General features: G+C 50.6%; 4 gene segments (V, D, J or C); all 4 read left to right on the top strand.

The window, feature by feature from the left end:
- The first annotated feature begins 2,820 nt into the window (after positions 1-2,820).
- LOC123810788 lies at positions 2,821-3,568 on the top strand. The segment is given in 2 exon segments: positions 2,821-2,940; positions 3,048-3,568. Coding segments are annotated over 2 exon segments (429 nt in total).
- A 7,741-nt stretch (positions 3,569-11,309) lies between these two features.
- LOC123810791 lies at positions 11,310-12,495 on the top strand. The segment is given in 2 exon segments: positions 11,310-11,427; positions 11,540-12,495. Coding segments are annotated over 2 exon segments (399 nt in total).
- A 5,098-nt stretch (positions 12,496-17,593) lies between these two features.
- LOC123810877 lies at positions 17,594-21,770 on the top strand. The segment is given in 3 exon segments: positions 17,594-17,749; positions 17,838-18,166; positions 21,741-21,770. Coding segments are annotated over 3 exon segments (408 nt in total).
- A 1,387-nt stretch (positions 21,771-23,157) lies between these two features.
- Positions 23,158-24,760, top strand: LOC123810876. The segment is given in 3 exon segments: positions 23,158-23,274; positions 23,389-23,715; positions 24,699-24,760. Coding segments are annotated over 3 exon segments (447 nt in total).
- Positions 24,761-26,565: the final 1,805 nt, after the last annotated feature.

Genomic DNA, 26,565 nt, shown 5'->3' with positions numbered 1-26,565 from the left:
CAGAGGTGGTTCCACGGAACAGGGTCATCTGAGGCCTCAGAAAAAGGTCAAGTAGGACAGAGACTTGAATAAAGGGTTGTGTGTGACTTAGTGTTCCTGCAGGGCTGGAGTGATTGGGCAAAGACCTGTCTCTCTCTCTTTACGTATATACACACACCCATATATATATACACGCAAATACACACACCCCTATACACACACCTATACACATACATATACACACACACATATACATACACACAACCATATACACACACACACACACATGCACACAAAATCTCAAAGGAATAAATGTATATATACACATATACATATGTACAAACATACGTTTATACATAATCTCAAGAAAATAATTTTAAGGGATTGCTTCACATGGCTGGAGACACTCGCGGAACCCCAAACTCTCGGTGCGGGCTGGCCGGTCAGAAGCCTGGGGAGGACGAGGACACGTGTGGGTTGGCTCTGAAGCCGTCTGCTGGCAGAGCTCCGTCTTCCTGGGGAAGGTCCGTCTTGGCTGTATCCGCCCTTCCACTGACTGGCCGAGGCCCTCTCACATTGTAGACGGTAATCTGCGCTCTTCAGCCTAATGGCTGCAGGAGTAACACACTTCAGACATGTTCACAGAAACCACCAGAGTAAAGTTTGGTGTGGACGCTGACAGAGCATTAAACACCCCAGGCCCCTCCCTCTCCTCTGGCTGTGGAACGGGACTGCAGGTGGGAGGCTGCTGGGCCTGGGCTCCAGGGCTAAGGGGCAGGGATTCAGACTGTCTGCCCACGTGAGGGACTCCCCTTCCCTGACATTACACACGACGCAGGTGAAGCTCCCGATGCTCACGCTCAGGCAGGCGTCCCGCCCAGCGCTGGCCCCTCCCTGCCGTGAGGTCCCTGCCCTGTGCACACAGGTCCCTGCATCTGTCCCTGCTCACCCGCCTCCTTCAGGGCCTGGGGCCCAGGAAGAGGCAGTGGCACTGGGTGCCATGGTGCGGTATTGGTACGTGGGCCCTGGTGATGCCTCATGAAAACTCCGGGCCCACTGAGGCAACCACATCCTTGGGTTGTTGGTGCTCTGCTAGGTGCCCATGTCACCCACAGCAGATGCCCCTGCCGACAGCTGAGGATGTGCTGAACGTTCCGACCCGCACACCCCAGTGTCCCCGTCCTCCTCCCGGGCCCCAGCCCCAGGGGAATGTGAGTCCGCCTCCGCGGCTCCCACAGCCTTTCTCCCCTGAGCAGCGCTAGGGAGACGGGCAATTCTTACCATTACTGTTGCGTTTGCAGAATAGTTTATCATTTTATCAAGTGAGAACTTGAGGAAGGGTTTGTAACTCATTGCTCACATCTTCCCACCCCCACCTCACACAGGGCTTCCTCTGGGTTTGTGAGGGGTTTGAGCTCCCTCACAGGCGACTCTCTCCTTTCAGAAATCCCTCGGTCACTAAGCTCACTTCTCAGCCTCTCTGCCAATCCCGGCCTCTGTGCTCTGACTCCTCCAGTGAACTGAGCTGTGGGCAAAGTGAGCCCCGTTCCGCAAACCTTAGCTCCTCTGTGTGTTATATCATTCAGGCTCCTGGTTTCGGGCTGTGCTGGCACATGCGCCCACCTTGCGGGGCCAGGTCTCAGGAACAAGGTCACCTATAGCAGCACCGCAGAGGTGGACAGTGTGGCCTGGGGACAGCAGCATCCCTGGAGTGGGTGACCTGGGACATCTGTCTCAGAGCCACCGTTTCAACCAAGATCAGCATTTCCAGTGGTGTACTATGGGTATCTGAACACAGTTTCCATCAGTATTTATCATCACTGAATTTTTTAAACCTTATTGATGTGACTTGTATATCCAATAACATACTTGTAGTTAAGTTGGGTAAACTGTATTAGTAAAATCCTATGGCAGCAATACAGGTTTTTCCCTAGATATTTCTGCAGGTTTGCCCTCTTTCCTCTTAGAGACCTGCCACACACAATGCCACAGGGCAAGGTCCCGGCCAACTGTCCACTGTGAGAGTGAGAGCTGGCTCCCAGGAGGGATCGCTGCTCACTGTGTGTGGGGACCGAGGGTCCCCTGCAGGTGGGATAATGACAAAGGGTCACACAGTGTCCCACACTAGGGATGAGCAAGGGGCTTTCTCCCCACAGCTGCCCCATCCCTAGAGAGAAGGGGCCCTTTCTCCTCAGTTCTGCTGGGGACCCACAGGGAAGGAGACATCTTACACCAGGCAGTAACAAACCCGTGTCTTGCACAGAAGGGGACATGCCTGCCTAGGGCCGGTCACTGCTCTGGACTTGATACTGGTCTAAGGGTTTATGTAAGAGACACCATGTCATTCCTGAGCACGGACACTGACAGCCCAGGGAGGTGTGGAGAAGCTCACACTGAGGACTCTGAGGACAACACTGATGTTCCCTGCAGTGATGGGAAGACCACAAGATCAGACACTTGGCCTGGCCCTAAGGGAGTTTTCAGTGGACAGAAAGTGGAAGTCAGATGCTGTGTCTGAGAGGTTCTGGTCCCCACAGGCAACGGCGAGTCTGGGGCTGGGCACGAGAGGGCGCTCGGGTGTTGTTCCTGAGGAAACTGGGGTGATTGGAGCTGGGACCAGCCTCCTGGCAATGCCTAGAGACCTGGGCTCAGTTGTGGCTTAGAGCTGTGACTTCCCCAATGCACAGGTCTCACAAAGCCCCACTCCTGCAGACACTCATCGCATCCTCAAGCCAAGGCACCTAGTTTGGGCCCAGGGAGGAATCAAACAGCTGAGAATGGGGCGGGGATCAGTTCTCATTTGCATGAGTGGGCCCTCCCTCTGTCAGAGTATGAAGAGGGGAAGGGAGAGGTCTGGAGGAGCTCTGCTTCAGCTGTGGGGCCACAGAAGGCAGGACTCAAGGATGGTCTCCACCATGGCCTGGTCCCCTCTCCTGCTCAGCCTCCTGGCTCACTGCACAGGTGACTGCATGTGGGGGCAGGGGTTGGACCCTGAGAAAACTCATGCTGTACTTTCTTCTTTGTCTCTAGACCCAGAATCACCATCTCTGTGTGTCTCTCTTCCCCAGGGTCCTGGGCCCAGTCTGTGGTGACTCAGCCACCCTCAGTGTCGGGGAACCCAGGACAGAGGGTCACCATCTCCTGCACTGGAAGCAGCTCCAACATCGGGGATAATTTTGTGCAATGGTACCAACAGCTCCCAGGAAAGGGCCCCAAACTATTCATATATTATGATAGCAATCGTGAGTCTGGAGTCCCTGATCGATTCTCTGGCTCCAAGTCTGGCAGCTCAGCCACCCTGACCATCACTGGGCTCCAGGCTGAGGACGAGGCCGATTATCACTGCCAGACCTATGATGACAATCTCAATGCTTGCACAGTGCTGCAGGCCTGTGAGGAAGTGAGACAAGAACCCCTGTGTCATCTGGGAGCTGGGTGAACACTGCAGCTGCTGCTGCTCAGGCTGAGCCTGTGCCCTGTGCCTTCTGCTCATTCTCTGGCTGTTGTCCTGGGCCCAGGTTCCCCCAGGGACCCTGGGAGAGAAGGATGCTTCTCTCCCTTCTGTCTTTAATGTCACTCACAGCAGCACTTTCCCAGACTAAGGGTGTAAACAAAATGGAAAGGCCAACTCCCTCCAGCTGGGGACAGTTGACTTTTAGACTGGTTTGTATTTATTATTTTTTGTAATGATAACAAAAATATGACATTGTGTTGGACTCCTGACCCTACCTTGGAGCCTGAGCACTGTGTGTGCTGTGTATGAAGGATGAGTCAGCTGTCTGCATCTCATCTTATAATGTCCTTCAGTGTAATCACTGCTGACCTGCTGTTTTGTTTTCTGATTTCAGTACAAAAATATGACCACTGACAAGTATAAAATTATAACAAACGGTGGTTTCCAAAGGTCTGGGGTGAAGGGGGTGGCCACGTGGGTAAAGGCAGTGAAATGGATCAACTCCCAGTTGTGAAATGAATGGTCTGGGGACATCGTGGACAGCACGGGGACTGGGGCGGAGATGCTGGATCATGAGTGTGTGGACGCAGCTAAACCAGCAGAACCCAAACATTTGCAGCACAAGAAATAATAAACATTGTTACCATGTGTAGTGATGGAAGTTAAATAGATTCATTTTGGTGATGCATTTGCAATATTTATCAACATGGAATGGTGATGTTGTGCAGCTGAAAGGAATATAATATTGTATATCAATTATATCTCAATTAAAACGTTACAGTAAATAAAGTGAAATTATAAAATAAATTAGAATTTCTGTTCAGAGAAACACCTGCATGTGAAAGTTTAAAGTATCTTTATCAACAGTCTCCCCAACTTAAGAGCAACCGACAGGCCGTGCGTGGGTGTGCATTACAGCTGTGTGTGGGCTCACCCCAAGCCGGGGGCAGCAGTGGGGTCCTCCAACAAGGGGCTTCTTTTAAAAGGCGATGTCATTTTTAACATGATTCTAATGATGCCACATTTGGGAAGGGGCAAAACTCTTGGAGTTTGGATCGCCATCCCAGAGGAGGTTCCTTGCTTGTCTTCCTTCTCCAACCTCTGCAGTGCTTGAGGGCAGGAATGCCTACACTTTGTTTTGTGTCAAAGCAACTGCCTGCCCCAGACAAGTGTTTGGGAAGCTGACGGGAGAGCAGACAGCCTGACTACAGGGCTCACCATTCAAGATGTTCTTGAGAACTGGCCACACCATGTTTAGCTAAAGAATAACTTTGCTTATTTTCACTGTAGAAATTTCTTTGTTGGTTCATTAAAGATACATCCACAGAAATATATCTCTTCTTTTCATGTGACTATTTCTTCCCCTTTTGCAGAAAAACCACTTCCTTCATCCCATAATTGGATACATTGTGGCTTACTGTATGAATCTCTGCCCCAGATTTATAATTATTTTTTATCCCAAATAAATGGTTGTAGCCTCTCACATTGGCTTTTAGTTTTGAGGATAACATGAGTGACATTGTGCAGCTATGATTTATGAAGAGAAATCTTTGAGTGAAACACAGTACAAACATAATAAAAAGTAGCCCACATCTTGAGAAGGACATGGGATTGGAGCATATGGGCACATGGAACTGATGTCTGCTACCCCCTGCCAGGGAGAAAGCTGGACCAGGTGCTCAGTGAAGGGGCGGAGCATCAAGAAAGGGAGGTGGAAGAAGAGGACAGTGAGCATCCTTACAGCCAGAGTCCAGCTCCAGCAGCTGAACCTGTGGTTCTTCACAAGCAGAGCATCTTGGAATCCCACCTCTCTCAGGAAAACAGGCTAAATGGTTTCCCAGAGGACGTCTGAGTGGCACTTACGTCAGAAGTTAGAGGGTCCAAACAGAGCCAGCGACAACACCAGCGGATGTAGGGCTGCCCTGATGTCAGTTCTTTCAGAACTGCTCCTGCCTTACTGGACAGATGAGAGTCATCCCCCAGTAGGTCTAAGCTGACACTGTTTCTGGATGTGCAGTAGGGTGAAGTGTTGTCGTGTCTCCTGTAAAAACAGTAATATGAATTTGGGGGGTTCAGACCAGCATGTAACGAATAGGGTCCACGTGTAAGTTACAGTTGAGCCACCAGGGACTACGTGTGCTCGTTACAGCACACAGATGGGAGATGGGAGGGAGGAGACAAGACCCAATGCTGTCCAGCACCGAAACTCTGGAATGACATGCAAAAGATTTTCTCTTACTTACTGTAGAGAGGGTATGCATAAGATTTATCATCTGAGAGGGGCCTCACATGATGTATACGTGTGAAATATAACTGGTAATTATGCAAAGAATGCAATAAAGTGAGGATAAATAACAGACTGCAGAGGGGGAACCTGCGTGGTCCCAGATAGTGTAGATGTGAACCTGCCTGTAGCCACCTGCTGGTGGGACGGGGAGGTGTGGGGACTGTGGACATACTGTGTGCATGACTTTGTCAAAGGCAGCATCATTGTAATTTGAGAGGCATGTGCATTCCAGCAGTCAGCAATGAGGCACAGGTGGGGCCTCCACCGTGGAGTGAGGGACTGTGTTGTGACCATACACAGTGCATCAGATTCACAGTATCAGTAAGTAAGGTTATAGACATGGGGTACAGTCAGTGACCTGCTGAGCTGCAGGGACCACCAGGGCTCCAAGGCCTTTAGGGAACATAAAGATGTGTGCCCTGCCAACACTGGGGGGCGCTGTGGGACTTTGCTGTGGTCGGTGCACCGCTGCTCACGGAGGACTGTTGACTCAGTGGGGCCCAGGTTTGCAAACTGGGCCCTGTGCTCACTGCTGGGGAATCAGCATCTGTGTCCTCTGTGGCCTGGTGGAGTCCCCTGAGGAGGAACTTTTGTGTGGTCTCAGCAGGTGCTTCCTCCCAGGGCTTTCCCAAGGGGAGAAGCCACCCTCCACCCCCTTCAGTCTTTCGGGTGAGCTGAGCTCTGGGCTCAAAAGAGGGCTGAGGGAGGGGCTGGGGAGCCTCTAGGTGGACACACATTTGCCTGGACGGCCCATCCTGTGGCAGAAGGTGGGAAGGAAAGGAGGCCTGGGGCAGCATAAGAAGTTGGTCTGAGGTTAAGGAGTCCAATCAAGGGGTCACAGCAGAGCCTGCCCATCCCTTCCAGGGACCTGAGGTACCCTGGTCCCTGAGACAAGGCACTTCAGGTGCTGTGTGAAGATGCAGGTCTGGGAGGAATCCAGGCACGGGGCAGGCCTGGTTCTAACGCAGGTACCTGGGTTGTGATGTCAGGGAGAAGGGCATCAGGCAAGAATAGGTGTGCAGATCAAGGGCCTGAGGACATGAAACCCCTGTGTGGGACGTGAGAGGATGAAGGCGAGGCCACAGCGTTGCTGGGAAAACCATGAGTCTGCTCCAGAGAAGGTGAGTGAAGTGGGTCCCTGGATGTGACTGTTCTACAGCTCGTATCTCTCAGAATCCTTAAGAACTTACATGAGGTGTGTTTCGCGAGTCCACGAAAACTGGAGTATGTCTGACCCTCTCCTCCTGTCCCATTGTAGCTTTTAACCATAATAGGTTCCCAGGTGAGCTTTGCAAAATCAGAGAGTACAGCCTTCCCAGGGTGTGCAGAAGGAGACTCCACCCAGGAAGGTCCTGTGGACACTCTCACCAGGGGAGAAGCAGAGGCACTGTGGGAGTCTCTGATGCCGGTCCAGACCCTCAGGCAGAGCTCCTAAGTGTGTGACCTCGGAGGCATGGTGGACCCTCTTGAGTTCCACCCCGGCTCTCCAGAGCCAGGTCAGGGCACACACCCTCCGTGATCACACAGGGCTGCAGCCTGAGGGAGAACGAGGCTGGTGGTCACAGTCAAGGGAGCTGAGGACAACCCAGTGACCAAGGAACATGCAGTCCATGGAACGTGCTAGAACATCTGCCCTCCATTCCCCCCATTAGAACCCCCAAACATCTGTCCCTGCCTGTGGACAGGACCAGCTCACATTTGGATTCTCTGTCCCTGTGCTAGTGAAGCTGCAGGGACTGATGCTTCTGAGTCACTCCACATTTAGGAATGCCACAAAATTCCCTCCTGTTCTTCCTGCTCGTGCAATGAAGAGAACATTTCTTTGTCACCAGAAGCTACAATATCTCCACCCTCATGTTGACTGGGAATGACAGAGAGAATCCCTGCTTGTGAGAGCCAGGAGCTTTAGGTCCCCTGCAGCCCAGTCCCCTATCTGTCCCCTGAGCCTGGCCCAGGATGTGCTGATCCTTCCTTGAGTCTGACATCTGCACACAGCAGCGTGTCCAGTTCCTCCTGAGGTCGCATCCTTGAGGAACTGCCGGGTTCCCAGGCACAGGAGGGAGCCCTGTCCCTTTAAGGCCCTGGCTCTCAGGGTCATAACTTATACGCAGTACCCAGTTTAATAACACAAATCATAATTACTTAAAGATTTCTAAATACATTTGAGTTTATTGGCATCTAGAGGCTACAATGCTACCCTCAATAACACCAGTTATCAAAATTACATGAAAATATCGACAAAACTCTATTTTCTCTTCAAGTACAAACTTGGAGCAATTTTTAAAAAAGTCAATTAGGACTCAACGTGGAATGAGAGCATTAGTTTGAAAAAGGGAAAACAATATACACACCAAAAAAAGATGTTTATCGTACTGACTAATTCTTCAGTCTTTAGACTGAAAATAATTTTAAGATTAGACTAACAGGAGGAAAGGCAAAAGAATCATAAATATATAATATATTGAAAAAAGCAAGGAATAAATCATCAGAATTGTGCTGAAGGGGGCATGGCAGGCCCGAGTGGAAAGAAGGAAGACAGGACACGTCCTCTCCGACAGTGTGGATTGTGGCGACCGAGAGGGACACAACCCGCAGGTACCTGGGCAGTGGGGGTGGGGGTCGAACAGCAGCGTCCCCAACACACACCAACAACACGACGTCCCGTCATTCACACAGACATTGTGTCAGTACAAACCGGCAGAGTGCAGTGAAGGTTTCGAGCATTGAACTGGGATGAAGAAGTTCTTCCATGTGAAATGGCACCACACAAGCAGAAGAAGCACGAGCACATGTCAAGAAAACCTGAAATGTCTGGCAACATAAACACAGTGAATGTGTCCTGCATGGAGCGGCTTGGAAGTCACTGGTTGTCAGGAGACAATAATGTCTTAGTTCCCAAATCCACGGAGAAGCCGACTCATTCTCCTGTTGCGGGTAGTGACATCCAAAAGGCCCCAGGGCCAAATCAGGATGCCCTGCAGGAGTGCGGGCTGTGATCTGGGGGCTGGTGGGCCCTGGATCAGAGACCAGCAGGGGGCACTGTGGGGCAGGTCCTGCCAGGACCAGCTTAGGGAAACGCCAACATGGGAAATGCTCTCCTGCCTTTTGCACACTGGGACAAAGACTTTCCCCACCACCGTGTGGTTTTTACAGATCCCTCATTGTTTATTTATTTCAGCGGAATCTAGTGTTTCACACTCATATCAGGGAACATAGTCTACAACCTGTAGCCCATTGTCTCAATGTACACCCGCAAAGTTTGTCTTAGAAAACAACATGTCATTTGATAGTCTGTCACCCAGCAGATAGTTCCTGATGCCAGGCACAGGCCTCCCAGGAGAATCCGTGACCGGTCAGGACGGCACCAGGGACACACACAGAGCTCAGCTGTGTCTGACTCCAGATGGCTGAGTGTTCCTGGGCCCATATAATTCACCACAAGGTGGATACCTGGTGTGTGCTGGGCTGAGATAGGGGTGAAGAGCACTAGAGGATGTGACTGGGAAGAGAAAGAATCTGATTAAGTGTCCGAGTTCCAGTCGCTGCACAGCGCAGGATGGGAGGGGATGAGAGTCAGGTGCGTGAGCAGGAGGAGGCGGGGGTTTGGTGAGAGATGAGCCTGGTGCTGGTCTGAGACAGAGCAGGGGAGCAGGAGAAGGACAGTCTGGTTTTCAGGGTTCAGAGGGAGGAAGTGAAGGATGGGATGTGGGAGAGGGTGGTCCTTGAAACTGGGTGGGAGGGGAGTAGCTACTCTTCCTGGTGAAGCTCACAGGCAAGTGAGTGTGGTTGTCTCAAGGTGAGCCTTGTGTGGAATCTTTACCCACACTTCCCTGCTCGTTCAGTGGTGACTCAGGGAGGTCTCTTTTCCACAAAATAGTGGACAATCACTAGTTTTCGAACTTTCTGAGGTATATTTGACCCCAGTGTCACCAGTCTAATTTTGTCCTGGAAGAGAAACCTCTGGGTATTACCAGGCATGTGACCCCACAGCAGCCTGCCCCGTGAGGACAATGGGATCCTGCTCCCAGCCAACTGGGAGCCCTGGCCTGCAGGAGATCCCTCATAGCAGCACCCTGACACCTTCACTGTGCCCAGGGAGGGGACTGTCTGACTGGTCCTGGGAAGGTGAAGCCTGTCCCTGGGGTTGGAACTGGGTCTGTCACAGGCTGACACACGGCTGGCAGGCCTGGATGGCCATCGGAGAACAAAGACAAACAGTTTCCCCAACTGGTCCCACCACATGGGTCACTGCCTTCCACCCTCATCATCGGTCAGTTGGGTCGGGTGTGTGGACACTGGAAACTGGCCAGGGAAACGGGCAAGGTGGTTCCAGTCTCACCAATGAGCAGCTCTGACCCCTGACATTTTTAATGTTCCCCAAAAGGTCAGTTCTGAGGAGAGCCACACCCCCTCCCATCTGTGAGGAACGGTCTGAAATGACATATTCCTGGGAAAGGGAGGAGGCAGCAGAAAGTCCAAACTATGGCCTCCTGTCCCAGCAGGACTCGCACGGGGAAAGCAGGTTGACAAGTGGCAATGGTGGCCAGGCCCACATCCCCTGGGCGCCTCTGCTTCCCCTGCCCCTCCCTCAGGTGAGGACAGTCCCAGAGGACCAGCACCTGGGCCTGGGGCCCCACAATCCATGATGCATCCCCTTCTGGTTTTCTTTCCAAAGTGCTTCCCCCGGTGACCTTGAAGTCATGACTGAGGATCCCCACTCACAAGGTCCTGGTCACAGGTGGTACTGTCACCGTCACTGTCCCCTTCTGTGTCCAGGAAGCTGGGATCAGAGAACCTGACTCAAAAAGTCAGATATCTGCTCTCATTCCAATATACATGGGACCAGTGGGAATTACTTATTCAGTGTATGAAACAATGAAGTTCCCACTTACTAGGTAAAGCATGGTTAAACTTACATGCATAAAATATATTTATTGTCTGCTGAAAGAAAGAAAATACATTGAAAGACTATTTTTGTGTCTTATAGAAAGACAGATTAATTTCTAACAAGGGAGGAGTCACAGTAAAAAATAAAACAGTCCTGAAAATAGGGCTCATGCTACCGTGGGACAGTCACTGCTCCAGGGAAGAGGACATGAGTGAAAGCAGCAGCGTGGTGCTGACCAAGGACCAGCCGAGGGACATGTGGACCAACTCACCCTGAGGAGTCTGAGTAGGACATGAAAGTGTCCTGGAGTGACAGGGACCCCCCATTGGGGGGCACCAGGACCACTGCTAGGAGAGCAGGTCAGGGAACAGGGCTGTGAGGAGGCAGGGTCTGTCTGTGATGGGCCTCAGCCAGCATGTCACACAGTGGTGTGTCTAGGTCTGGGCACCAGGGGGAGCTCAGGGACTGTGCCTGAAGGTCTGGGGTCATCAGAGCTGGGGCCTGTGACTTGGCACTGCCTGGTGCCCTCTCCTCAGGGTACAGCTGTGACCTTGCCACGCCCTGGGTCTCACACAGTCTCACCCCTAATCCCCCTGAAATGCCTGACAGAGGGCCCAGAGAGGGAATGGAAATCAGGGGCAAGGGGGGCAAATCTATTTGCATGAGTGGGCCCTCCCTCTGTCAGAGTATGAAGAGGGGAAGAGAGAGGTGTGGGGGAGGCTCTGCTTCAGCTGTGGGGCCACAGAAGGCAGGACTCAGGGATGGACTCCACCATGGCCTGGTCCCCTCTCCTGCTCACCGTCCTGGCTCACTGCACAGGTGACTGCATAAGGGGACAGGGGAGGAGACCTTCGGAGGACACTTGGGGGTCTTCTTCCTGCTCCTGTCTCTGGACCCAAAATCACCATCTCTGTGTGTCTCCCTCCTCCAGGGTCCTGGGCCCAGGCTGTGCTGACTCAGCCGCCCTCAGTGTCGGGGAACCCAGGACAGAGGGTCACCATCTCCTGCACTGGAAGCAGCACCAACATTGGGTATGGTGAAGATGTGTACTGGTTCCAACAGTTCCCAGCAAAACCCCCTAAAACCATCATCTATGGTACTAGCATCAGACCCTCTGGGATCCCCGACCGATTCTCTGGATCCAAGTCTGGCAGTGTCGGCACCCTGACCGTCAGTGGGCTCCAGATGGACGATGAGGCTGACTATTACTGCACAGCATGGGACAGGAGTCTCAGTGCTCCCACAGTGCTGCAGGGCCGTGGGGAAGTGTGACAAAAACCTGCTGTCCCCTGCAGTGCAGTTCCCCGGTGCAGTCCCCACTCCTCTGAGAAGACAGCTGCTTTCTCGGTTTGCTTGGCCTGAACTCAGGTCTGAAACCCAACATAGGACTTTTTCAGGAATATTTGTCACATTCTTTGAACACTGCCTCTGAGGCCTGTCTGTGGCAGCAACACCTTGTGCAGTTTTCTCAAATGAGGGGAAGGTCCTGTGTGTCAGGGGGAGGCTGTGCTAGGAACGGAATCTGTGATGGGTCAGCAAGAACCAGGGAAAGGGAACCAGCTGTGTTCGCATCACTGCACATCAGGAAGGCTGAGTGTGTGTTGTCACCAACATGTCCCACTAAGCCCCAACCCTGCCCATCACTCATGACAGATCCACCCTGTGTGGCCCATGATCCATTCCCAGGATCAGCTTTGGCAGCTCAGGGTCCCTGACCCTCACTGGCCTGAGAGCTGAGGACAAGACTGCTTCTCACAACCACCCTGTGACAGTGTCCTCTGTGCTCACACAGAGCTGCAGGCCTGTGGGACCTGAGACCAGGAGAAGCTCGTTCTCATCTGCAGGAAGGGGACTTCCCAGCATGTGCCACTCAGGACACCTGTGGCTTCTGCTTCTGGTGCGCCACCACCCTGGGCCAGGTTCTTCCATGGAAGCCCCTGGGGAATGGGTGTACCTCCCCCACCCGCTGTCCTCACAGCGCCTCACGCAGCCCCTCCCTGGACAACAGGTCTCAGACAGAACAGGACGTCAGCTCCCCATCAGCTGGGGACACAGAGTGGCTCTGCTCTGAAGCCCAGGTGCTGGAATGGGGGCACCATCTCTGGTCACTTCTGACCCAAACTCTCACTGGTCCTCCTGCGTCTCTGTCAGTGACCACTGACTTCTTTCCTGGATGTTCCAGAGCTGCCACCTTGTCATTGGCCCTCACTGTGAACCCCTGTCCCTGTAGCTCCCAGGGAGAGGCCTCTGTCCTGACTGAGCCAGCCCCGCAGCACTTCGGGCTGTGGCCGACATTTGGGGCTGGGGAATGCCCACCTGTCTGTTCCCATCAATGCAAAGATCCAACCATGGGTTCCTTCTTGTTTAACTGCATTGTTAGTACTACCTGTGTGATGTTGAATGACAACGCAGGTGAAGTCACATTGCCCGATCTTTGTGGGAATGTCGTCCTCCCGCCTCAGTAGCTGAGAGCTGAGTGTGGGGCTCACTTGTGTGTGTGAGGAGAGAGTGTGAGTTCCCGCACTGCAAATGTGCCTGCTGTTCACACTGCCTGTGTTTTTACTAGAAATATATTTCAAAATCTGGTCAAAGGTTTTTCGTGAATCTACTGAGGTCATATGATTTTATTTTTGGATCTATTAATAGGATGTATTTTATTAGTGGGTTGTTGATATGGCACCTACGTTGGATATCTGGAAGAAATCAACTGTGACAATGCTGTATCTATTTACTGGTTTGATTTTGGAATCTTTTTGTTAGCATTTTAATTAGAACATTTGCATTAATAATTTGCGTTTTTTTCTGTAATTTTCTATTTTTTGTATTTTCCCTGTCAGGTGTTGGTTTCTCCATAATACCTGCTTGCTGTAAGAATCATGAAAGCTCCCATTTGGTAAATTTTGGAAATAAATATACATATATATCAAACACATTTGAAACATCCAGTGTCTGAAGGGGTTAGTGTTTTTGCGCAACTAACTTCACCTGATGGTCTTTTTGTGAACTAGTTCCATTGTAATGTGTTTTATTTTTCTAAGGAAATTGTTCATTTCATTCAGCTTCTTGAAACCATTTCTCATCTTCCTAGAAAAATCTGCATTTTATCTTTTTTAATAATTTTTTTTCATTTTCATAGTTTCCTCATAGCATTTTTAATTTTTTACATTATTAATTTTCACCCCAAATCTAGAAAGTGGTTGTTCTCATCTGTCATCTGAACGTGAATTCCATGTGCCAGTTACAGCTACTGCTGTGATGTCTCCTTCGGGTGTATTTGCATTTAGTGTAATGAGGAGATGCTGTTTCTCGTGTGTCTTTTTCATTTTCTTGTACATGGCAGAGTTCTCAATTTCTCACTCTTGATTCTTTTTCTTTTTAACTTATGGTAAATTCTCTTCCAGTATTTTAACAAATAAGTGTCAAGAGATATAAAAAACCAACAAACTAGTGAAATCTCACTGTGGCCCAAATCTGAGAGCCACTTTCTTCACTCACCCGCATGTCAACCTGAAGGTCAATGGGACCTGGACAACCTCTTGTAATGAAATCTTAGGGCTCAGGGACTCCACTGGGGCCCCAAGGAGGACCCCTGCCCCCTCCAGGACCTCTGTAGTGACAGCATCAGGGCCAGCCTGGGCAACACCACTCTGGGACATGAACTATAATACTGACATTGACCCTCAGAGATGGAAACTGAGAGGGAAAATGTGAAGAAACCGTCTCCGTGTGGACAGAAACATAAAGAATGTGTCCTCCATCAGTGCCCAGAGTCCCATAAGCTGCACAGACTGCAGCGGGTACCATGAGGTTCAGCCTCTATTCTGGTGCTCGCCCCCATGAAGGGGCTGACAGAATTCCAGGAAGAGCGGGTCTTTGGGAGATGGAACTTGATATCCTGGGCCCTAAGAGAGTGACCTTGCTGTCACCATCTCCCCTGTCCCTGCTTGTCCTTTCCCTGCCTCTGGGATGCAGCTTGCAGCAGGGCCCCATCTGCCAAGTGCTGAATCCTCTACTCTGAAGGGTCTGCCCTAGAAGCCGGTGGATCCTTCCTCCTGAGCTACTCCTTATCAATGAGAAAGGCCCATCTTGACATCTGCCTGGGGTCTGAGTATTATGTGCAAAATGCTCATTGCACTGCAGCCCCTGCATCACTGAAGCAGCAGAACCACCTCCTCCAGGGCCCACAGAGTAAGAAAACTGCTATTGCTGCGGAAATGCTGAGCCTGCTCTAGGCATGTGGGTGAAGTGGGTCCATGGATGAGATGCTCTCACAGCTGCCACCACTCAGGGCCTTGGGGACGCTGGTGAGTGGGGTTGACTGAGCCCACAGGCACTGTGTCCCCCTGTCCTCTCGTATCCCACTGGAGTGTGTGAACAGTCTGGGTTGGGGGCTGGGCTGTGGGACAGCAGGAGCGGGCGCTCCCCCTGTTCATGTGTCACACCCCCTGTGTGGCTCTTGATGAGCCCAGATACGACATGACCTTCTCCTGAACATATGTCGGCAAACACATTGAGTGTTACCATGGCATTGGTCCCAAAATCTGAGGTCAGATATAGTGAGGACATAAACCAACATTTTTGGAGTATGGGTCTGATAGCTTATTTAGCTTACCTTATTTAGGATTGGGTGTAGTGTGGTAGCATGAAGATATTTGAATTCTTAAGTGTAGGTTCAACTCCTATAGAAATAAGGGGATTTTAGCCCCTATGATTTACATTATCAAAGTACCTTTTTTATCAGACATATTTGTTATGTTTGAGGGGGAATGCTGGCTATCATGATTGGTATAGTTACGTATAACAATAATATAATATCTGGGACAAAGGTCCCTGAGAGTCATCCCTGTTCACCAGCTCCTACTTGGTGCTCACAGCCTCTTTGACCACCTGTGAGGACCAGCCTGATGAGGAGACTGATTAGCACAGTCACAGGCCTTCATAACCCCCGGCCACAAAGAGCTCCCATGCCACATGGATGTGAAGTGAACATCTGCCCTCCCCTCTCTGTTGACCCGTCACTGTCCTGTCCCCAACTGTGACCAAGACTGATTCAGGTTTCGGCTTCTGTTATCACTTGTACTGTCAACCCAGAGACCTCATGGTCTCACCCCTGTCTGTCTTTATGGGCTCAACATAAATGCCTGATTTTCTACGTGGTTGCCTAATGTAAACAGGATCACTGTGTACCCGGTTTTGGAGTTCCTGGTTGCATGACAACAAAAACAGGGTTCCCACACCTGTGACCTGGCTGCCCTGGGGCCCCGGCTCCCAGGCAGGGACCCAGAGACCTGGGAGTGTTAGGAAACACTGTGTCGTCTCTCATGGCCACACTGGAGAAATGATTCACACGATATTGCATATTATATTTGAACAGCATTGCCTTTTTATATTTCAGAATACATCACCTTAATCAAAATCCCTGGACTAATTGATCTATAAGTAATGTGCAGTTCATCTTGAATCTGCAGTCATCTCGATACTGGATGTAGAATCACAAGTGAGTGATGACGCACCCTGTGTTTCTGCTGTGATGTCTGACAGAATGAGAGGTGAGTTCTGTTTACTTTCCTGTTTGCCATCACAGCTCTTTACGGCTGTAGTTTCAAAGCTCAAAAACGCAATTCTGGCCTCAGGTGGACTTTTTAAATTTATTTTAGTAAACAGTGTAAGTGGGAAATAATAATGAACACACAGTTTGAAAGAAAACAGAGAAGAAACATTCCCCAACATACTTTGTGAGACCATGTTTTCCTGTTACTCTAACCAGACAAAAAATTCTCACCCATGATTCTAGCTACTCAGGGGTGAGCTGAACTTGAACTTCATCAGCCAGCCTTGAGACTGAATGAAATGGCACAAGGCAAAGCTAGTCTGCTCCCTTGCGCCCCCTGATGGTGAGTGTGGGAACCATGGAGAGCACAGTAAAGAACCCCACCAGCATTAACAGCACTGAATAAAGGTTACTGGATGAGATGGGGGAGAAGAGTTAGCACTGTAGGTGCCCCTCCCCTCCTTGGTGTCACTAGGCCCAAAAAGTCTAGTGGGGAGTAAGCACAGAAACTCGCCTCAGCCCTGTGCTTCTCTCCTTGAGGTCAGCAGGGACCAGCAGGTGACAGGGGTGTGATTGTCACCTGCTTGAAGGGAACCAGCAGGTGACAGTCACTGCCTCACTGTCCCCAGGAAAGTGTCAGAGCACAGAGCAGTGGAATTACGGCTTCTCCCCGCTGGGGCCAGTGGGAGCTGAACACCCACCCCCTGACCTTCTGAGCTGCAGCTCTGCAGGAGGGTGGCCTGAGGGAACACAGAGGAGATGGGACTCAAGGGCTCCTCCTGTGACCCCCCAAAGTCCAGGATCCAGTAAAACCCCACCTGATTTTTCAAGAAGCAGGAGATAAAAACTTGAATGAGAAAAGAGATTAACCTGACACAGACACTGAGAGGACTGTGATGAGGAGACACAGTGACAGATATCAGTCTGGCAGTGACCCTCAAATCCATCTGAAGGGCAACAGTGAAAGTTCTTGGTACAAATCGAAAAGGAAAAACTCACAATTTAAATAGAAGTCACGAGAACAAATCAAGTGGGAATTATAGAACTGAAAACACAAAATGTAAAATTAAAAAAGAAAACTGTGCAAGAAATCAGGAATAGGTGAACTACTTTCATTTATTTCTTTGTTTATTTATCCATTCAAAATGGGCACCATCTTTCTGCAGTTCCCATCACCCTAAATGTTCCCCAGAGCATGTCGCCAGGGGGCGCTGTGGGTCTTCTCAGAGGTGTATGGCTGCAACCACTCAGATGGTTCTAATGGAAAAGGCCCTGTGCCCACTTTCATGGCCTGAGTGACACCTGACAGATGGCAGGAGCTTCCCCTCAAGGGACAGACTGACAGCTCACACAACCACTACGATCTGCTCACAGGAAAGCTAAAAACACGCCTGAGGACTCAGAAGTTGATGGTGTTGTGTGATGATATTTGCATAATGTCCCACCAAACACAGTCCTCACCCAGGGAGCTGAGGAGGAGATAAAGGGACACCCAGAGAGCAGTGCCAACCTGAGGCCAGGCGATTTGGGAAGTGTCCACCATGGCCTGGACTCCTGTCCTCCTGCTCCCCCTCCTCACCCTCTGCCCAGGTCCGTGGACACTTTAGAGACTGGCCTTTGAAAGGGGTTCCCTCTGCCTTTATTCTTCATTCCTGACATGTGTCTGTTTTTATTTCAGGGTCCGGGTCTCAGGCTGTGGTGACTCAGGAGCCCTCCCTGACTGTGTCCCCAGGAGGGACAGTCACTCTCACCTGTGCCTCCAGCACTGGAGCCGTCACCAGCAGTAACTATCCACACTGGTTCCAGCAGAAGTCTGGTCAAGTCCCCACGACACTGATTTATGATACAAGCAATAAACTCTCCTGGACCCCTGCCCGGTTCTCAGGCTCCCTCCTCGGGGGCAAAGCTGCCCTGACCCTGTCGGGGGCCCAGCCTGAGGACGAGGCCGAGTACTACTGTGTTATGTGGTACAGCAACCATCACCACAGTGACACATGCAGGGGGGAAGTGAGACAAAAACCCAGGGCTCAGTGCACCCTCTCCTTCTGCCATCCCCCGTCTACTGCTCATAGAGACTGGTCTCGCAGGTGGGGACTCAGAAGGGTTGTTCTCTATGGCCCCAGGGGGTGCAATCGGATCAACATTTCTAAGCCATGACAGGATTTAACCCACCATTTTGTGAAGACAAAGTTCTCTTTAAAATAGGAGCCAATGTCACCCGCAATTTCACAGGGAATGGGCAGGACAGCGAAGGAAAGGTCATTCCCAAGAGGACACACACACAGACAGTCAGGTCAGACAGTGGCTTGGCGGCTTTTAACAACGAAGACAACTTCACAATCTGGTGTAAAGAAGCAGAGGAGGCAGAGCTACTGGGAAATGGAGCTGGAGCCCCGTCCCAGAGGAGATTCCTTGTTCGTTTTCCTTCTCCAGCGTCTGTGGTGCTTGAGGGCAGGAATCCCAAACTTTGTTCTGGGTCAAGCAACTGCCTGCTCCAGACAACTGTTTGCAAAGCTGACGGGAGAGCAGACAGCCTGACTACAGGGCTCACAATTCAAGACGTTCTTGAGAACTGGCCCCACTGTGTTTAGCTAAAGAATAACTTTGCTTATTTTCACTGTAGAAATTTATTTGTTGCATCATTATTACCAATAGAAATACTTCTCTTCTATCCACGACATTAATTCCCCCCATATCTCATGAAAACCACTGCCTTCACAGCATAATTACACACAATGTGGCTTTGTGCATGAAACTATGCCCCAGGCTTGCAATCATTTTTATCGCAAATACATGCTTGTAGCCTCTCACATTGGCTTTTAATTTTCAGGTTAACATCAGTGATATTATACAGCTATGCTTTATGAAGAGGAATGTTAGAGTGAAACATAATAGTAACAATAAAAATATAGCCCACATGTTGAGAAGGACATGGGATTGGTGCATATGGGCATATGGAACTGATGTCTGCTACCCCCTGCCAGGGAGAAATCTGGACCACGTGCTCAGTGAAGGGGCGGAGCATCCAGAATGGGAGGTGGAAGAAGAGGACAGCGAGCATCCTTACAGCCAGAGTCCAGTTCGAGCAGCTGAGCCTGTGGTTCTTCCCAAGCAGGGCACCTTGCAATCCCACCTGCCTCAGGAAAACAGGCCAATCGGATTCCTGGAGCGCGTCCTCCTGGGACATATGTCAGATGTTAGAGGGTCCAAACAGCCTGCAATGACACCAGCACATGCAGGGCTGCTCTGCCGTGAGCTCTTTTAGAACTGCTCCTGCCTTGCCCAGCGGCTGAGTGTCATCCAGCAGTAGGTCTAAGCTGACACTGTTTCTGGAGGTGCAGTAGGGTGAAGGGGTGTCGTGTCTCCTCTAAGGACAGTGCTAGGAATTCGGGCAGGGTCTGACCATCGCTTAACCCCAAAGGGTCCAGATGTCAGTTTCAGTTTAGCCCCCAGGGTCCACGTGTGCTTGTTCACAGGCTGCAGACGGGAGACGGGAGGGAGGAGACGGGACCCAGTGTTGATTGGCCCCAAATATCTTGAAGGAGACACTAAAGATTTTCCCTTAATTTATGTAGAGACAGTGAGTATGAGAGATTTCTCATCAGTGAGGGGACTCACCACATGTGTATATGTGAAGTATAACTGGTAATTATGCAAAAAACACAGTAAAGTGGGGACAAATTCTAGCAGCAGACAGGGGGACCTGAGTGGTCCCAGACAGTGTAGATGGGAACCTGCCCATGGCCACGGGGAGTGGACAGGGAGGTGTGGGGACTGCGGACATACTGTGTGCAGAGCATTGAGAAAGGCAGCATCATCGGAATTTGAGAGGCATGTGTGTGTCTCAGCAGTCAGGAATGAGGCAAAGGTGGGGCCTCCATTATGGAGTGAGGGACTGTGCTGTGACTATACACAGTGCATCAGAATCACAGTATCAGTAAGTAAGGTCATAGACATGGGGTGCAGTCAGTGACCTGCTGAGCTGCAGGGGCCACCTAGGCTCCAAGGCCTTTAGGGGATGTTTAGACGTGTGCCCTCCCAACACCAGGGGGCGCTGTGGGATTTCGCTGTAGTACCTGCACAGCTGCTCAGGGAGGGGCTTCAGGTCCCCTGCAGCCCAGTTCCTATGTGTCCCCTGAGCCTGGCCCAGGATGTGCAGATCATTCCTTGAGCTCTGACATCTGCACACAACAGAGTGTCCACTTTCTCCTGAGGTAGCATCCTTGAGGAACTTCCAGGTTCCCAGGCACATGTGGGAGCCATGTCCCTTTAAGGCCCTGGCTGTCAGGCTCAGAACCTTTACCAGTACCCATTTTAATAACACAAATCTTAATTATTTAAATGTTTTTAAAAGCATTTCAGTTTCTTGGCATCTAGAGCCTATGAGGCAACCCTCAGTTCCATCAATTATCAAAAACAGAAGGAAATTTCAAGAAAGCTCGAGTTTTTCTTCAAGGTCAACACTGGAGGCATTTTCACACAAATTAGTTATGACTCAGCGTGGAATGAGACCATTACATTGAAAAGGACAAACAATATACACAAAAGAGATGTTTATAGTAAAGGTGTAGTTTTCAATCTTTAGAATGAACATAATTTCAAGATTACACTAAAAAAGGGTAAAGGGAAAAGCATCATAAATATATAATAGAGGCAGAAGAGGAAAGAATAAAGTATCAGAATAGCACTGAAGGGGACGTGACAGGCCAGAGAGGAGAGCGGGAGGACACTTTCTCGCTGACGGCGTTGAGTATGGAGACCGAGAGGGACACAGCCCGCCAGCAGCTGGGCAGTGGGGGTGGGAATCGAACAGCAGTGTCTCCAGCACACACCAGCAACACAATGTCACCGAATAAGTGTAGATCCCATAGACTTTCTGTCAGTGTGAACCAGCAGAGTGCAGTGAAGGTTTTGAGCTTTGAACTTGGATTAAAATGCTTCTATATGTGAAGTGGCATTGCAAAAGCAGAAGAAACATGTCTGTCAGGAAAATCTGAAATATCTGGCAGCATGAACAAGGTGAATGCGTCCTGCTTGTAGCCACCTGGAAGTCATTGGTTATCAGGAGACAACAATGTCTTAGTCCCAACCCCATGGAGAAACCCACTCATTCTTCTGTTCCTGGTAGTGACATCCCAAAGGTCCCAGGGCCAAATCAGGATGCCCTCCAGGAGTGTGGAGTGTGGTCAGGGGGCTGGTGGGCCCCGGATCAGAGACCAGCAGGGGGCACTGTGGGGCTGGTCCTGCCAGGACCAGGTTAGGAAACAGCCAACAAGGGAAATGGGATCAAAGTGAACCTGACTGTAAAAAATTCGATACCCAGCTTTCAGTCAAACATACACAGGACCAGTGTTTACTTAGTCAATTTATAACATAATGAAGATACCAGGTTGTTGGGAACCACCCTGCCTGATTTTAGAAGCTCTAATCCTGAGTGGCTAAGGCTGAGTAAAGGACCTTGGGACCATAAGTTTCTGTCCTATGAGTGTTTGTCTCTTTGGGACCATTAAGGAGAGAAAGCTTATCTCCCTGGCAGGGGCACCACCTCTGCCCCTTTTTTCTTCTCCCTGCTTGGCCCCAGGCCGATGACTGTGTAGCCAATGATGGGTAAGATTCCTCAAAGGAGGGAAGACCTAAGACAGGCATGGTCACTAAGGGGCCCTTAGGGAAGGACTTGGGGGCTATAGAAAAAGTGGGGTGATGGACCCTTGCTCCTCAGCTTTGACATAGCCCGAGTCCTCGTTGTGTCTGCAAGAAGTCTCTGAATTTCTTGGCTGCCATACTTCCTCTGCCCAACTTAAGCTGAAAGCAATGCCTGAGGTGGGTGTGGCCCTGTGCTGGAAAGAGCTGGTTCCCATGGTCGATAGGGCCTAAGAAAGAATGCAGAAAATCCCATGAAACCTACTTTGCTAATACCCTCAATTTAAATGATAAGGGTCCAAGCATAGAAGGAGTTTCCCCAAAGTTTTATGACCCCTTAGCTATATGACCCTGACGCAAATAAGCCCCAAATAAGCCCTCGCAGTTCTTTGAGTGTTATCTTTTGTTTGATCATTACTGCCTCACAATGATTGATGAGCTTCACGTAGTGGCCCTGTATTTATTGTGCAAATAAACCCAATAAAAGCCCATTGAGGAACAGGCTCCTGGGTACTTCTCCTTTGAGAGGTCGTCCACCTTTCCTCCTCAAGCAGATCTTGCCTTGGCAGACTCATTCTCATCCGCAGTGGAGGGGAGGGCTCTGCAGGCAGACCTCCCCCACACCAGGTCATAGGTAAAGTTTGGGCAAAATTATATGCATGAAAATATACATATGTCTGCTGAAAAAAAGGTAAGACATTGAAACACTTTTTTGTACCTTGGAGAAACAGTAGTTAATTTCTAACAAGGGAGGAATCACAGTAAAAAATAAAAGTGTCCTGAAAACAGGGCTCACACCACTGTGGGACACTCACTGCTCTGGGCCTGACCCAACTCCAGGGAAGACGACATGAGGGAAAGCAGCAGCGCCGTGCTGACCACACAGACCAGCCAAGGGACACGTGGACCAGACTCACCCTGAGGAATCTGAGTAGGACACGAAAGTGTCCTGGAGTGACTGGGATCCTCCATAAGGGGGCATCGGGACCACCCCTAAGGGTGCAGGTCAGGGAATAGGGCTATGGGGAGGCAGGAGCTGTCTGTGCTGGGACTCAGCCAGCATGTCACACAGTGGTGTGTCTAGGTCTGGGCACCAGGGGGCGCTCAGGGACTGTTCCTGAAGGTCTGGGGTCATCAGAGCTGGAACCTGTGACTTGGAACTGCCTGGTATCCTCTGCTCAGGGCACACAGCTGTGACCTTGCCACGCCCTGAGCTTTCACACAGGCTCACCCTTAACCCCCGGAAATCCCCAGGCACAAGTACCTGACAGAGGGCCCAGGGAGGGATCAGAAATCGGGGTGGGGTGTCTTATTTGCATGAGTGGGCCCTGCCTCTCTCAGAGTATGAAGAGGGGAAGGGAGAGGTGTGGGGGAAGCTCTGCTTCAGCTGTGGGGCCACAGAAGGCAGGACTCAGGGATGGACTCCACTATGGCCTGGTCCCCTCTCCTGCTCAGCCTGCTGGCTCACTGCACAGGTGACTGGATAAGCGGGACCAGTGAGGAGACCTTGGGAGGACAGCTGGAGGTCATCTTCCTGCTTCCTGTCTCTGGACCCAGAATCACCATCTCTGTGTGTCTCCCTTCTCCAGGGTCCTGGGCCCAGGCTGTGCTGACTCAGCCGCCCTCAGTGTCAGGGAACCTAGGACAGACGGTCACCATCTCCTGCACTGGAAGCAGCACCAACATTGGGCGTGGTAGTAGTGTGGGCTGGTACCAACAGGTCCCTGGAAAACCCCCCAAAACCGTCATCTATGGTACTAGCAGTAGACCCTCGGGGATCCCCGACCGCTTCTCTGGATCCAGGTCTGGCAGCTCAGCCACCCTGACCATCAGTGGGCTCCAGGCTGAGGACGAGGCCAACTATTACTGCACAGCATGGGACAGCAGTAGCAGTGCTCCCACAGTGCTGCAGGGCCGTGGGGAAGTGAGACAAAAACCTGCTGTCCCCTGCAGTGCAGTTCCCCGGTGCAGTCCCCACTCCTCTGAGAAGACAGCTGCTTTCTCGGTTTGCTTGGCCTGAACTCAGGTCTAAGACCCACCACAGGGGACTGTGATGAGAACATCTGTCACATCCTTTGAACGCTGCCTCTGAGGCCTGCCTGTGGCAGCTACACATAGTGCAGTTTTCTCAAACGAGGGGAAGGTCCTGTGTGTCAGGGGGAGGCTGTGCTCGGAACAGAGTCACTGATGGGTCAGCAAGAACCAGGGACACGGAAACCAGCTGTGTCCACATCAGTGCACATCAGGAAGGCCCAGTGTGTGTTTTCCCCAACATGCCCCTACTCAGCCTCCACCCTGCCCATCACTCAGAATAGATCCACTCTGTGTGGCCACCAATCCATTCCTGGGATCATCTCTGGCAGCTAAGGGTCCCTGACCCTCACTGGCCTGAGAGTTGGGGACAAGGCTGCCTCTCACAGCCACCCTGTGACAGTGTCCTCTGTGCTCACACAGAGCTGGAGGCTGGTGGGACCTGAGACCAGGAGGAGCTGGTTCTCACCTTCTCATCTGCCAGGAGTGGATGTCCCAGCATGTGCCACTCAGGACACCAGTGGCTTCTGCTTCTGTTGTCCTGCCACCGTGGGCCAGGTTCTTCCAGGGCTGCCCCTGGGGAGTGGGTGTGTTTGCCCCACCCCCTGTCCTCACAGCACCTCACACAGCCCCTCCCTGGACAACAGGTCTCAGACAGAACAGGAAGTCAGCCCCCAACAGCTGGGGACACAGAGTGGCTCTGCTCTGAAGCCCAGGTGCTGGAATGGGGGCACCATCTCTCGTCACTTCAGATGCAAACTCTGACTGGGCGTCCTGCGTCTCTGTCAGTGACCACTGACTTCTTTCCTGGATGTTCCAGAGCTGCCATCCTCTCGTTGGCCCTCACTGTGAACTCCTGTCCCTGTAGCTCCCAGGGAGAGGCCTCTGTCCAAGCTGGACCAGCCCCGCAGCACCTCGGGCTGTGGCTGACCTTTGGTTCTGGGGAATGACCACATGTCTGTTCCCATCAATACAAAAAACCAACCATGGATTTCTTCTTTTTTAACTGCATTGTCAATAGTTACAGTGTGATGTTGAATGACAATGCAGGTGAAGTCACTTTGGCCAGTTCCCAATCTTTGTGGGAATGTCCTCCTCCAGCCTCAGTAGCTGAGAGCTGAGTGTGGGGCTCAGTCGTGTGTGTGAGGAGGGAGTGTGAGTTCCCACACTGCAAATGTGCCTGCTGTTCACACTGTGTGTGTTTTTACTATATATTACTTTTATACTTTGTTCAAAGGCTTCTTCTGACGCTATTGAGGGGTTTTGATTTTATCTTTTGCTCTAGTAATATGATGTGCTCTGTGAAAGGGTTCATCAACTGAAGTGTAAGTTGGACATTGGAGTGAAGCAAATGTGATGCTGGTGCGTCCACTTACTAGCCTGATGTTGGATCTGCGTTAATGCTTAAGTTAGAACATTTGGATCATGTGTCACGTTATCGTCTGTAATTGACCCTTTTCTGCATTTGTTCTGTCTGGTGCAGGTGTCAGTGTTACACCTGCTCTCTGTGAGAATCAGGAAAGCTTCCGCTTTTTCAAGGGTTGGAAAAATGTGCATGTAGCAGACTCTTTTGAAAGATCGAATTGCAAGATTTTTCTTCTTGTTTGCAAAAGTAACTTTATATTATAATTTTTTTGTGTGGAATGCTTTCATTATAATATGTTCTTTTTTTTCCAAGGAAAGTATATTTTTTACTCAGTTTTTGAAACCTCTTTTTTTCTTCCTAGGAAAATGTATATTGCATCTCTTTTAATATATTTTTCATTTTCATATTATCCTCATTTCATTTAAATTTTCTGCATTATCAATTTCTTCCCCAGAGTCCGTGGTTGCTCTGATCTGCCTTGTGGACGTGAACTCGATGTGCCCCCTGGAGCTGCTGGTGGTGACATCTCCTTCGTCTGCGTTTGCGTTTATTACGATGGGGAGACGTTGTTTCTTATGTGTCTTTTTCATTTTCTCTGTACCCGGGAGAACTCAATTTCTCAGTCTTGATGCTTTTTCTCCTTATCATGTGGTAAATACTCTACCAGTATTTTAACAAATAAGTATGAATAGATTTAAAAAGTCCACAAACTAGTGGAATCTCACTGTAGCCCACATCTGAGCACACTTTCTTCATGTACCCACATGTCAACCTGAAGGTCAATGGCACCTGAACGATCCCCTATAATGAAGTTGTATGGCTCAGGGACTCCACTGGGCATCCAAGGAGTACCCCTGCCCCCCCGGGGTCACAGCAGTGACAGCATGAGGGCCAGCCTGGGCAACACCACTCTGGGACATGAAATATAATACTGACATTGACCCTCAGAGATGGAAACTGAGAGGGGAAGTATGAGGAAACCATCTCCGTGTGGACAGAAACATAAAGACTTTCTCCTCCATCAGTGCCAGAGTCCCATAAGATGCAGAGACTGTTGCAGGTACCATGAGGTTCAGCCTCTATTCTGGTGCTCGCCCCCATGAAGGGGCTGTGAGAATTCTAGGAACAGTGGGTCTTTGGGAGATGGAACTTGATATCCTGGACCTAACAGAGTGACCTTGCTCTCACCACCTCCCCTGTCCCTGCTTGTCCTTTCCCTGCCTCTGGAATGCAGCTTGCAACAGGGCCCCATCTGCCAAGTGCTGAATCCTCTACTCTAAAGGCTCTGCCCTAGAAGGCGGTGGATCCTTCCTACTGAGCTAATCGTCTTCGATGAGAAAGGCCCATCTTGACATCTGCCTGGGGCGTG

This window comes from Phyllostomus hastatus, unplaced genomic scaffold, assembly GCF_019186645.2.
Source record: "Phyllostomus hastatus isolate PE091 unplaced genomic scaffold, TTU_PhHast_1.1 phas_scaffold_760, whole genome shotgun sequence".
In the NCBI taxonomy this organism is placed as follows: Eukaryota; Metazoa; Chordata; class Mammalia; order Chiroptera; family Phyllostomidae; genus Phyllostomus; species Phyllostomus hastatus.
The sequence above is the reverse complement of the archived record's forward strand: the minus strand, read 5'-3'. Positions and strand labels throughout refer to the sequence as shown.